This window comes from Trachurus trachurus (assembly GCF_905171665.1).
Source record: "Trachurus trachurus genome assembly, chromosome: 7".
Classification (NCBI taxonomy): Eukaryota; Metazoa; Chordata; class Actinopteri; order Carangiformes; family Carangidae; genus Trachurus; species Trachurus trachurus.
The window spans coordinates 33,353,411-33,367,828 of NC_139901.1; the positions used below are offsets into that span (position 1 = coordinate 33,353,411).

The window sequence follows — 14,418 nt, forward strand, 5'->3', positions numbered from 1 at the left end:
ATCTGCCTATCTAAACTGGGATTATTTTATATTTCTTATCATATGTTTATCAAGCTTTTTGTATTGCATTGTACAATGTTAAATCATGTTAAACCATGTTTGTATTTATTATGTATGAACGACTTTTGTACCTCACAAATGTAGCTATGCTCATTAGCTTGTAGTCGGAGAATACCACCCTACAAGCCCCTGGAGGGTCTTTTGGCATTTCCCCTTCACATTGTTTTGGATTTTATATGTTATATCTTTTTTAACTTTGATATGTGAAAATAAATAAACAAACAAACACATACATAACATATGGACTTGTTTCTGCCGCTCTGCACTTTGCACTTTTCACATTGCACTTTATTATCTCCCCACAACATCATAGGCCTCTGTCAGTATATGCTTTTATGTCATGTATGTGTGGTATGATGTTGACATTTTAAAATGTTTTAATGTTTTTAAATTGCACATTTGGAGTTTGGGGAAACGTCATTTCGATCCCCTGTGTAACTGTCAGTTACATTGTGTGATTGACAATAAAGTTTACTGAACTGAACTTCACTTTAATAAAGTGTTTGTCTGACTGTATAATTCTTGTGCATTTCTGTCTGTTTGTGTGTTACCTGCCAAGGGACTACGGATGCAAATTAGCAAGTTGCTAACTCTGACGCATTTACATTTGTGCACACGTACGAATGTTCATTAATGTGTATTGTCCCTTTTAAATAAATAAATAAAAAATAAAAAATAAAAAAAGTTGATGGATTTGTCCTGAGGAGCCTTTTTTTGGTTGCAAAAGTTGGAAATGCTGTAAATAGCCTAATAATAAGTGTTGAGTTGAGTTCTGGAGGTTCCCAATTGGCCAGTACTCAACCAATGGTGTTACTCGATGACTGAGTCACATGGCACTCAGCTGACCAATGGTGTAACTTCATCATACAACTCCATCACTCAGTCAGTCAGTTTATTTTCTGTTGGTTGCTCAGTGCCGTTATGGCGCTTTTCCACTACACTTTCACGGCACTAGAGCTAAGTTCTCTATACCCAGGGGGCAAAGCAAAAAAACAGACACGAAGCGTTGTAAAAGGTTTGACACCAGAAATGATATCTAGGAACTTGAAGGATTAAAACCTGGGTGGACAACCCGGTCAACTAGCTGCTGGAAAGCTACAGGGGACAAAACCCCTTTCTGGGGGAGTTTTGCTGGCAAAATTATGTAAATGCAAATATTTAGGTACTACAATGGCATAAATAGTCATACAACTATAACATTTGGCAGAGAGTATCTTGACACATAGGGGGAGGCAGGAAAAAAGATTCTGGGGTTTGTTGCAACTCAATTTTAAGATATCACCCTCAACTTTCCTTAATTCATAAGCTTCCATTTGAGTCCAAGATAGCCTTTCTACTAGCTACTGGAAAGTACTTTTTTTTTGTCTTTTTGCGATGTTGAGGGTGATATCTTAAAATTGAGTTGCAACAAACCCCAGAATCTTTTTTTTCCTGCCTCCCCCTATGTGTCAAGATACTCTCTGCCAAATGTTATAGTTGTATGACTATTTATGCCATTGTAGTACCTAAATATTTGCATTTACATAATTTCTCCAGCAGAATGACCCAAGAAAGGGGTTTTGGCCCCTGTAGCTTTCCAGCAGCTAGTTGACCGGGTTGTCCACCCAGGTTTTAATCCTTCAAGTTCCTAGAGATCATTTCTGGTGTCAAACCTTTTACAACGCTCCGTGTCTGTTTTCCAAAAAACTGGGATTTTACTAGTTCTAAAGCACCATTAGTTTATACATAATAAAAACAGCACTTGTTTCTATTGCAGCTCTAGTGGCATCATGGTGTTTGGTTTCTAAAGACACCGGTTACCACACAGAGTTAAGGTAACACTGACGGTGCTTTGATCGCACTGTAAAGAGATTTGTCTTTATTTGAAGTGGTATCATGATTATTATAGGATATTTAAGAAGCTGAGGATCAAACGTTGGTTTTGATTTTTTTGCACAATGACAAATCTGCTTTCATCACATCGAAGCCTGTGAAGACAGAGGAAGAGCTGTCGAAGGGAAATACACCGCATCTATGTACAAGAGAGGATTCATCCTCACCACCGATAAACGACCTTCAGAGGAGAGATTAAAGAACAAGAGAGGAACAAGAGAGGCAGAAGAAAGACGGAGAGAAATAAAGATGAAGGTCGACAGAGAGAAGCTGTAATGTAAACAGTTCACAAAGGGAAAAGTCACTTCTCTGTTCTGCATCATCAAATAACTTGAGTTAGGAGAGGAGAAGAGGAGGAGGAGAAGAGAAGGAGGAGAGGAGGAGGGGAGGAGAGGAAGAAGAAAGGAGAGGAAGAGAAGGAGGAGAGGAGGAGGAAGAAAGGAGAGGAAGAGAAGGAGGAGAGGAGGAGAGGAGGAGAAGAGAGGAGGGGAGGAAGAGAGCAGAGAAGAGGAAAAGAAGGAGGAGAGGAGGAAGAAAGGAGAGGAGAGGAGAGGAGAGGAGGAGGAAGAAAGGAGAGGAAGAGAAGGAGGAGAGGAGAGGAGAGGAGAGGAGGAAGAGAGGAGAGGAGGAGGAGGAGGAGGAAGAAGGGAGAGGAGGAAAAAAGAAGAGGAAGAGAAGGAGGAGAGGAGAAATTGGAGGAGAGGAGGAAGAGAGGAGAGGAGGAAAAAGGAGAGGAAGAGAAGGAGGAGAGGAGGAAAAAGGAGAGGAAGAGAAGGAGAGGAGAGGAGAGGAGAGGAGAGGAGAGGAGGGGAGGAAGAAAGGAGAGGAAGAGAAGGAGGAGAGGAGGAGAAGAGAGGAGGGGAGGAAGAGAGCAGAGCAGAGCAGAGGAGAGGAGAGGAGAGGAGGAAGAAAGCAGAGGAAGAGAAGGAGGAGAGGAGAGGAGGAGGAGGAAGAGAGGAGAGGAGGGAGAAATCGGAGGAGAGAGGAGAGGAAGAGAAGAAGGAGAGGAGGGAAAAGGAGAGGAAGAGGAGGAAGAGAGGAGAGGAGGATAGAAGAAGAGGAAGAGAAGGAGGAGAGGAGGAAAAAAGGAGGAAGAGAGGAGAGGAGAGGAGGAGGAGGAAGAAAGGAGAGGAAGAGAAGGAGGAGAGAGGAGGGGAGATGTACATATCTATATATATATATATATATATATATATATATATATATATATATATTAAATGTTATGAGAATGTGTCAACTTTATATTTAAAGCAGATATCAGTGGAATGTTTTTGTTAATATAAGTCCTAAATAGTCCTATTTTCCGTCAGCAATCACTTACATGAAGTATTTCAGCCTAAACACGAGTCTCTCCGTCACTCTGCTCTGCTGTAACCCGAGGAGAAAATTTTCCTTGTGGGATACAAGTGTTATCCAATGAGGAGAGAGAACGGCATGAAGGGCTGTGTGTGCAGCCAAGGGATGCGCGTGAATGTGGTGACGTAGCACGAGGACCAATTGATGCCTGACAAGGGCGGGGGCTGCTAACTCATGGTGCGTTCAAAGAAACTCGTACTTTGTGTTTTTCCTTCCTGTGAAGTCATACCAGTTCGATCTGGTACGAGTTCACGGGTCGGAAGTTACGAGTGGCCGTTATAGGGAACTTTCACAGACAACAGGATGGTAAAAACACGAGCTACGGGTTACCTGGAACGCTACCAAGTCGTAGTTGTGACTTGAAGCTGTAACTTACGGTTTCAAAAGCCTGCCTTGAACGCAGCATTAGCCGAAACGGCCGTGAAGCTGATATCTGCTTTAAAACACTCCTGAAAACGTATATTTTCTCCTTGGCCTTCACTTCCAGCTAAACGAGTAGCCTAATCTCGGCTCTTTGTCTCACTTTTTTATTCTAAATTAGTTTTAAATTTAGTTTTTATTATTCTTTGTATTGTTTTTATTTATTATAGTGTCTATGATGAACTATATTGTATTTTTACAACTCTACTACAGTCCTTTGGTCTGATGAGGTTGATGTGGAGATCATCTCATCTTCCACTGGTTGAACTGTTCACATTAACAGACATTTAAACCAGGGGCGGTTAAACTATTGCATGACGCTGTAGGGGTGTGTGTGTGTGTGTGTGTGTGTGTGTGTGTGTGTGTGTGTGTGTGTGTGTGTGTGTGTGTGTGTGTGTGTGTGTGTGTGTGTGTGTGTGTGTGTGTGTGTGTGTGAGAGAGACAGATGTTTTTGTGCGACTGCAGATAGACATGTTTATCACGCAACCACATACGGGACCCACACACCGGGCCTTCATCTCCTGGGTGTGAGTCCAGAGCAGAGTTGTGATGTGGTTTAGGTTTAGAAAGTGGAGGTGATGATGATGATGATGAGCTCTCACACCTGAGCTCAGAACAAAGGTGTTACAGTGGCTCAAACCCACCGATACGCCTGATGACGTCACCGTGGCAACAATGGATCTATTCAACCTGGATGAATCATATCTGAGTCTGTGAAAACAGCTCCTGTATCACTTCCCTCCCTGTGTCGGACGACTGCTCAGTCCTGTTGTGAATGTCGACATAAAGACTTTTCCAACGTGGACACACAACACACGTTATAAACGATGCTCACTGATACGATACGATACGATTCTCACTGATACGATACGATACTCACTGATACGATACGATACGATTCTCACTGATACGATACGATACTCACTGATACGATACGATTCTCACTGATACGATACGATTCTCACTGATACGATACGATACGATATGATTCTCACTGATACGATACGCAGGGCTCCAGACTGCGACTAAATGGTCGCATTTTGCGACTAAAATTTGATACAATGCGAGTAAATTTTTCATCTACTCGCGCATGTGCGACCAGTAAATTTGCCGATTTATTATTATTTATTTTTTTTAATGACCACTGTGATTGGCTGTGTGGAAAGAAACGTGTTTCTCTTCTCTACACCTCGGAGGAGACGTCTTTCCACAGCGCAGCTCCGTGTGAAACAGCAGGAGACACACAGACCGGTGACCTGCGTGTGTGTGTGTGTGCGCGCTGTGTCACCTGCATTATTTTTTTTTTTCGACGGCTCGCTACAAACCTTTAAACATCCCGTAATATGCTCGCGCTCTCAGCAGCGGTACTCAAATCGTCACGGCAACCAAGCAGGTTGACTCGCGCTGCAGAACGCGCTGCACAGACTAGGCTCGGATATGATTGATTGATTGTTGATCGATAGATTTTTTTTTTATGGCCGTGCGGGGGGAGGGGGGGCATGCCACGGAGTGCGACGAGTTTGATGCCAAGGAGGAGTCCGTGCACATGTGGCTCAGTCAGGGTCAACAGACAAGGAGGCCAACAAGGGCTGGCCTACACAGGCACCTTATCCCCTCCCCCAGGAGGAGGAGGGGCGGGGGGGGGGGGTCTGTTCTAGGATGAGTTTACCACAAGTGGTGTGTCTACTTGTTCTGTTATTGGTCATTGGTAGCCTAAACATTAACTTTATATTTTCAATATTTAAACTGTTGCACAATAAAATGTGAATTTAAAACATTATAGTTTCTGCATTTATGCAGTATTTATCAGTAATACAGTGAAAATTAGAGGAAATGTGCAAATTTACTTTGCAAGTCGATTTCGGTGTGCGCCCCTAAATTTTCTGCTTGCGCTCCTAAAATTTTAAGTTAGGGGCCACTGTGCTCCTAGTCAAAAAAGTTAGTCTGGAGCCCTGATACGATACGATACGATTCTCACTGATACGATACGATACGATATGATTCTCACTGATACGATACGATACAATTCTCACTGATACGATCGACGATACGATACGATTCTCACTGATACGATACGATTCTCACTGATACGATACGATTCTCACTGATACGATACGATACTCACTGATACGATCGACGATACGATACGATTCTCACTGATACGATACGATTCTCACTTATACGATACGATACAATACGATACGATTCTCACTGATACAATACGATACTCACTGATACGATACAATTCTCACTGATACGATCGACGATACGATACGATACGATTCTCACTGATACGATACGATTCTCACTGATACAATACGATACGATTCTCACTGATACGATACAATTCTCACTGATACAATACGATACGATTCTCACTGATACGATACAATTCTCACTGATATGATACGATATGATATGATACGATATGATACGATACGATAAACTTTATTGTCCCATTCAGGGAAATTTGTCTTGGACACTGTAGCTGCTCCATAAATGCCTTGATGGCCACAATGACAAAAACAAAACTATACACCTCAGCCATATCAACCCAGCAAACACAAGACATAACAGCATTGCACATATCCCATAACATAACACATAGTCCACAACATAGCACATACATACACCTCATAAATTCACCATGGTAAGAGCACTATAAGAATTATTGCACAAACTCGTTAAGAAATTTGATGGAAGTTGGGATAAAAGAATTCTTAAAACGGTTGAGTTTACAGCGAGGGACTGAGACGAGCACACACAGTCAGAGCCGCAACAATTAATGGAACAATAATCGATTATTAGATTAATCGTCAACTATCTTGATAATCTAATAATTGGTTTGAGCAGTATATTAAAGAAAAAAAGTCAAAATTCTCTGATTTCAGCTTTTTAAAGGTACATTGTGTAGGAATTCCTCCCATCTAGCGTTGTGGTTGTAGATCTGAAGCAACTCAATGGTATTTTTCATGCTGCATTCACCTGAAATTGGGCAGATGGCAGACGGACGACAGCCGCTGCACGTAACGGCATAAACAAGCCTCTATGTAAACAAGTGGTCCGTCAGCACGAGGCAAAACAATACACGTGACAATATGTTGTCATGGCAATGTGGTATTGTTTTACCGTCTTTCTCTGGACTTCTGTGACTAAAATGACATCTGGTTTGTTACACTGCAAAAACTCAAAATCTTACCAAGAATATTTGTCTCATTTCTAGTCAAAACAAACCTCATTATATTTAAAATAAGACTCATCACATTAAAAGCAGCTTGTTTTTAGACACTTTTTACTTCTTTCAAGCAGATTTTCATTTGAAATAAGCAGAAAAATCTGATAGTGGAGCAAGTTTTTCTTTATTTTTACAAGCACAAAAAAACTTGCTTTCACTGGCAGATTTTTCTACTTATTCAATTGAAAATTAGTTTGAAACAAGTGAAAATGATCTAAAAACAAGATCGATTTTAGGTGATGAGTCTTATTTTAAGTGGAAAGAGATTAGTTTAGACCAGAAATTAGACATTTTGACAAGAAATAAGACAAATATTCTTGGAAAGATTTTGAGTTTTTGCAGCGTACCGACGGCCGTCTGCCCAACTGCAGGTGAATGCAGCATCAGTGTAACGCTCCATTACCGTGGTGACTTTTCACAGACGCCACCTCCACCTGAGCCGACAGCTCCGGTGTCTCCGCTGAGTTTCCGTGGTTTCCTACCGTCACGCTGCCACTGAACGTAAAAACATGGCGACATCACATGGCAGCAGCACCGAGCTTACCCGCTCCATGTAGATATGAATGATATGAACGGCTCATTCAGAGCTGAAAGGAACACTTCACTTTGTTGATGGGGGGGATTACTGGTTAATGAAAAACAGACTGAAGAACCAAATAATCGATTTTTGTGAATAGATAACAGGAGAAGTTACACAATGTCCCTTTAAATGTGAATATTTCTGGTTTCTTTGTTCCTTTATGACAATAAACAGAGTCTCTCTTTGGTTTGTGGACAAAACAAGACATTTGAGGACGTCGTCTGGTGGTTTAGTACTATAATACTATTTCATTTTTTACTCTGTCATTACGAATCATCATATCCTGGCAGGTTTTTACCCATCTATCTATGGTTTTTATTCTGAAATGACACCAAATTCAGCTAAAAGTGCAGCCTGGGGTTGATTTACATTTAATCTTCAAATTGATATAGTACTGGGATACTGAATGTCACCTATAGGTCGACTAAAAGTAACAAAATAAACCAACAGACAATGCATTTACTGTAAAGACAACATCTATACTGCAACAGAAAAGTGCAACAACAATTTGAAATGCAACAATAATTCAAGTTTTTTGTAATTACACAGTGTTTCTCTAAGGATCGACAAAAGTTACGCGCTACAATTTTAAAAGGTTAGTTGCCTTTTGGGGGCCTCCCAATAGTCATGGGGCCCCAAGCAGGTGCTTAGTTCGCTTATGCCTTGGGCCGGCTCTGGGTTTAGGAAACACTTATTGACGTTTTTTAAACTTTTTAAAACATTTTATTGACCAAACAACTAATCAATTAATCGTTAACATAATCGACAGATTAATCGATAATGAAAATAATCGTTAGTTGCAGCTCTACACACAATCTGTGTCTGTGCTGTTTGTCAACTTACTAACATAACATAACATAACAGAATACACTTTGACTTTTAGTGGTGAATAAACACAAACAGTCCAGCTACTGAACACACTCTCTTTGCTTCGTGTCTCAACACACCTCTCGTCTTCTTTCTAACATCATTTGCATTTTGGCCAAAAGAAACACAGCGAATCTGAGAGCTGAATTATGTTTCATGAGTTCTGGTGGATTTATGCTTCTGGGTCAGGGAGTGGTGGTTTGTGGGATATATGTAGGCAACATAGGAAATTGCCCGAGGGCAGTGTTGGATGCATGAAGAAGAGGGAAAAATAAAAAAGACTTGGCGCTGCCGTCGCACTTCTTCTCTTCAGAGTCATAAATCGGTCAAACAGGGACACAAGACATGATATATACACGCCGCTGGAACCAGCTCCACTGCACAGATTAAAACAACAACAAGGACAGAGCTGCTGCATCATCAGACTCAGACGTTCCACCACCACCGTGCATCCAGAGATAGATAGAGGAAATTCAGTTTCTCAGCTGCACAATAATAAACAAACAATTATTCAACAGCAAGACATAAAAGAGTAAAAAGTCGTGCTACTAACACAGAGGGAACAGGCCTCAAGGTTCAAACCTGACAAGTAAAAGTGCTCGATATAAAAAAGAAACAAGCGCTCTCAGGAAGAGGAAATGCTAACAGCTAATCTATGAATGAATGAACATTTTTTTGGTGTTTCCTGCTCTGGAACAAAGACCACTACATCATGAGCGGACGCCTAAGTCGTTCAGAAAACGGACGCAAAAAAAAAAAAAAAAAAATCCCAACCCAGTTTTTTTCAGTTTTCTTTCTACGAATCCAAGAAGCAGCAGCAGTTTTACCTCCAGATCTGACACAACTGACGAACTACAGACCTGATCAGGCTTGTACCAGGTAATTACACTGAACAGGGAAATAAAAAAAAACCCTGCAGAGACGGAGAGCAGCGAACGCAGCATCGGTCCTGTTACACCGCATTTTATTTGAGCTGGATTTATATTCAACAAAGTGAAAGTATAGAATAAGTTGTTTAACCAGTGCAAAGATTTAAAGGGATAGTTCAACATTCTGGCAAATTGGCCCACTGCCATAATCCCTATAGTCATAGCAGTAGGTTCGTTACCTTTAATTGTCGGTGCAAGCTATTTTTAGAACGGCGGAGCAGAGCCGTGAGCTGCTCAGAGCTACGCTACGGAGGCTCATTATGGGATTTCTTGGTTTCAAACTCATCAAACTCATCAAATAGTATATACACAATCCAACAACTCCACAACGCTCTGGTGGACAAGTTGTGACCTGCACATTCACCACGCTATGAGATAATAACACAACGTTACCAGACAGAGTTGTTTTAGAGGGAAATACAGAGACTGTTGATGAAAAACTGTCCCTGAAGGCAACGTGCATCAGCGGTTTTGCATGAATTTCCCTCTAAAACAACTCTGTCTGGTAACTGAACTTTACTTCTTTCTGTTGAACCAATGAATCGATGAATTGAATCTTTATCCAAATCTCCTCCAAACATTTAGTTTCTTCATCAGACCACTGCAGATTTATTAGCTGTCGGCTCAGGTGGAGGTGGCGTCTGTGAAAAGTCACCGTGGTAACGCAGTGAGGAGGAATGGAGCGTTACACTGATGCTGCATTCACTGCTGCAGCCGTCCGTCTGCCATCTGCCCAATTTCACGTGAATGCAGCATGAAAAATACGATTGAGTTGCTTGAGATATACAACCACAACGCTAGATGGGAGGAATTCCTACACAATGTCCCTTTAATGAAGAGTCGAACGTCGAGCAGGTGAAGAACAAAATATCTAACATGCATCATCAGTTTTGACTCTGTGTGTGTGTGTGTGTGTGTGTGTGTGTGTGTGTGTGTGTGTGTGTGTGTGTGTGTGTGTGTGTGTGCTCGTCTTTGAGTGACAGGTCGATAGAAAAACCAAAAGCAGTGTGCTGCTGTGTGAATTAGGTTTAATTATAATTCATTAGCTTTAATTGGTGTATAATAGCATAATAACAGGCCTGTTATGACTTACGACATATTATCACTGCAATTATATTGTGATTATGATGTGGCAACCGTTCTGCCACATCCGGCAACCAGAGGCGGCTGCAGCTGAAGATTTATCTCTGCCTAGGTAAACGACTCGGCGTGCTCTCCTGCATGTGTTCCTGAGATCTGGAGCCAGATTTGCAGCCAAAAACTGTTGCATAATAATCCTCCGACTCCGATGAAGCAGAGCAGGAATGAAAGACGGACTCGACGTCTTCACCCAGACACCGCCGCTGCTACCGCTGCTGCTGTTTATCTTGTTGCTGAAGCCGCTGTCTACAGAACTCGAGGAAGACATTCCTGAGCTGATGTCATGAAAGAGATCTGCAAAAACACTCCACACACACACATACACACACAGACACACACACACATTGCAGGGTGACCCAAATCCAGTCATGGCAGGATCACACAGCACCACCGAGACAAAATAATTCAAATTCAAGTTGAGAGAGTCTCTCTGGAAGCTTTTTTTCCCCCCTCAAGCATTAAGTACAGTTGTCAACAAAGAGGGATTTGGGAAAAGAACAGGCAGATGAATGATCTTGTAAAGAGCGCAAAACAAATAGAGGGAAGCTGGCAACGAGGAGCTGCAGAGAAGCCCCAGTGTAATCTGTCCCATTCAAAAGAGCTGCTAGAAAAACACTGCAGTGTGTTTGTCTTCACATTTCTGTCCAACCCACCGGAGGAGATGTGAACAAGCAGCCGGGCTCAGTCAGTCATCCTCCAACCAAACCAAACCAAACCAAACCAAACCAAACCAAACCTCCATAAAACAACAGCAGCAGCTAAGTGATTCACACAGCGATTATGGAGAGAAATGAGAAACTTAAACAGATTATATCGTGTTGTTTTATAACGAGCACCGGAGGAGGAGGAGGATTCATTTGTTTGATTTTCTGTCTTAAATGAATTCAGGTTGATTAGTTTTCTTTGGCTGCCGGTCACAACAGAGTGAGCGCTTGTTGTTTTTAACGTTGTACAGTCTGAATGTTGATGTGAGTGATCCAGCTGTTTAGCACCACGACATGGTTTTAACCTTCAGTTCAACACAGAGGGACGAAGCAGCAGCTACAGATCTGATGCAGAGGTTCGGCCTGTCACAAGTTCACCACCATGAAAGTTTAGATGACGATTAATTACGATTTATGATGCAATTGTCTTTTTATGATCATATTTTAGTCTAATTCTGAACATAGTTTAAAGGAATAGTACGTAGGAATTCCCCCCATCTAGCGGTGCGGTTGCATATCTGAACATATTCTTGATGTTGCATTCATGTGAAATCGGGCAGACGTCAGACAGACAACAGACGCTGCATGTAACAGGATAAACAAGCGTCTATGTAAACAATACAGGCCTGACAACATGTTGTCATGGTGATGTGGTATTGTTTTACCCTCTTTCTCTGGTGGAGTAAAATGACATCCGGTTGGTTTGCCGACGGCCGTCTGCCTGACTGCACCTGAATGCAACACCGGTGCCTCCGTCCTTCCTCACACTACACAGTGGTGACAGTTTTAACAGGCCGTTTCCGTGGTTACCTACGGTCACGATGCAACATGGCCGCCTCGGTTCGGTGCGTCGCCCACTTATGTATTTGTAACGACTTGTAACAACTCATTCTAAGGAACCAGAAAGCTTTCATTTGTAGCAGCTGTGATTCACCTTCAGTTAAATACGGATTTATGAAAGACAGGTTTGATTTTTGATCATAAAAAGACAAATAAGTTACAGACTGGGGCTTTAATAATAATGCATATAAGAAGAAGAAGGGGGCACAATGAGATTTTGTTTTTTTTTGTTTATGTAGATCCCCTCAGCTTTTGCCACGTAGCAGCTATTCTTCCTGGGGTCTTTTCATCTTAATAAATGACATCTTTAAAAGACGACCAGTCAAACCTCAAACGGTGGAAATCTGACATTTCTATTGGTTTCATCCAGATGTTTTTATACAGATGAGGGGAAACCATTTGAACCGTTATGCAAATGTCCGCACGGAAACAGAGCTTCACGCAAAACTATCTTTTCCTTGTTCATTTTGGAAAAAATCTAGGGGGGGAAAAAACGACTCTAAACGTTGCAGTACCTCCACCAGGCCCGTGTGTGGCGCTTTCGCTTTGGTCAACTAATATGAAGAGACAATTTAGCAGAGTTTTTGTTTTGTAAACCACATTTAGTCACATGGCCACTGTTTATGTTGCATCTCATCTCGTTTTCGTCACGTGATAAAGGTTTGTTGACGATGATATTTCGTCATAATTTTCGTTGACGAAAGCAACACTACTCTACACAATAAATAAATAAATAAATAAATAAATAAAACCCCTGAGGAGGAACAGTGGGGCGTTGGTTTCTTACCGTGCCGCTCACCCTGACGTCGTACAGCCGGCCCCAGTCGTCTTCGTGGCTGTCCACCATCATCATGCTGTCGTCCTCCTCCAGCAGCCACTCGGCCTGCAGGTCGACCTTCACCTCCTCCCCCAGCGAGTGCATCCCCACGGCGGGGAACAGCCCCTCGGCCAGGACCGGCACCTCCACCGAGCCCACCTGACGGGACACCAGAGGAGGAGGAACAGCATTATTCTCTAAAACCACTCTAAAACAAAGTGATTTCTCCCTCTCAACATAAACAACACAGAGGTGGAGATGGGGAGCAGCTTTAAAGAGACAGTTCAACCAAAGACGGTTTATAAACCAAGACCTTCCATGAGGAGTCAGCTTCCTGTATGATGTCACTAGGCTTCTGCTCGGCCACGCCCCTTTAGGGAGACCAGAGGCAGCCTGGAGTGTATTGACTCCAATGGGACAATTTAACGTGAACACCGCCGATTATGGTCTGTCCTTTCTCCCCACAGTCACTGAAGTAAATGTTGGACTCATTTTCCACAAGCCACATCTCTTCTGAACAGTTTGACACCAAAATGACAATTTTCAGACGGACACATCAGGAGAAAATCCACTTTGTTCCAGACCTGTCTCTGTCTCTACGACACACTCTGGCCAGATTTGTTACTCCCTTTGGTGCAAATATCTATTCTCTGTGTTATTTCTCTTTATGGTATTTCTATTGCATTTTATTTACTTGTATTTCAGTTCACAGGGTCCTACAGTATGTCAGTGAATGTTTTGTTTTGTTTTGTGGAAAAATGAAAAATAAAAAGTTTAACAAAATAAATAAATAACTGACTCTGACTCTGATCACTACATCACTCACCTCTTTGCCGTTTTTGGTGAAGAAGACGGTTGTGAAACCAGCTTCGATGTTCTCTGAGTGTATTCCACAGCCGATGCGGTCGCCGCGGGCGCACTTCGGCCCAAACTGCTGCCCCACAGGGTTCCCATTGTACAACCTACAGAGGAGGGGGGGGGCAGATGGAAATCTTCTTAACAACAACTAACGCTCCCTCTTTGTTTTCCTGTGTTGTACCAACACTGGTTCAATCAGGATTATTTTCTTAACTCAGGAAATAGCTGCGGTGATTTGCAGTGATTTGCAGTGACAGCGTCGTGCCGTCGCCTCTGCTCTGACTCCAAACCACATCAATGAGCCCTGAAGCTGAATAATTAATACTTGTGTTGTGGAGGTTACAGTAAGAGCTATTAAACGTGTATGTGTGTAGACTGAGGCCCCGCTGTAGGTAATCACTTCACTTCAAGGTGAGAGTCCTGCAAGTTTCCACTGGCAGTGAAGGCAGCAGCAGCAGCAGCAGCAGCAGCAGCAGCAGCAGCAGGTAGAAAACAGAGGCTAAGTAGTGTCGTTGTGTCGACTCTGCTCTGCCACCACAACCTGCAGAAACGACTGTAAACAAGACGACTGTCCTGTTAATAATTAAAATGCCTGCGATGTTTCCTAATCCCATCATCATCACAGCTGCTGACAAAGTGAATAACAGCCGCTCTGAGGTGTAGATGTGATAATAACGGTTTGTCTCGTGTCATCAGACACTGAAACATGAAGCTCTTCCCGACCGAAGGCGTCGACCGGT

General features: G+C 42.4%; 1 protein-coding gene across 1 annotated transcript in view; it reads right to left on the minus strand.

Moving 5' to 3' along the window:
- Positions 1–14,418, minus strand: part of spryd3 (SPRY domain containing 3) — a 106,148-nt gene that overhangs the window by 67,197 nt on the left and 24,533 nt on the right. Inside the window, exons 5-6 of the mRNA XM_083975347.1 lie at positions 13,647–13,782; positions 12,791–12,979 (exon numbers count right to left, since the gene is read on the minus strand). Coding sequence (XP_083831473.1) covers positions 12,791–12,979; positions 13,647–13,782 — 325 coding nt within the window. The remainder of the gene's footprint in view (positions 1–12,790; positions 12,980–13,646; positions 13,783–14,418) is intronic.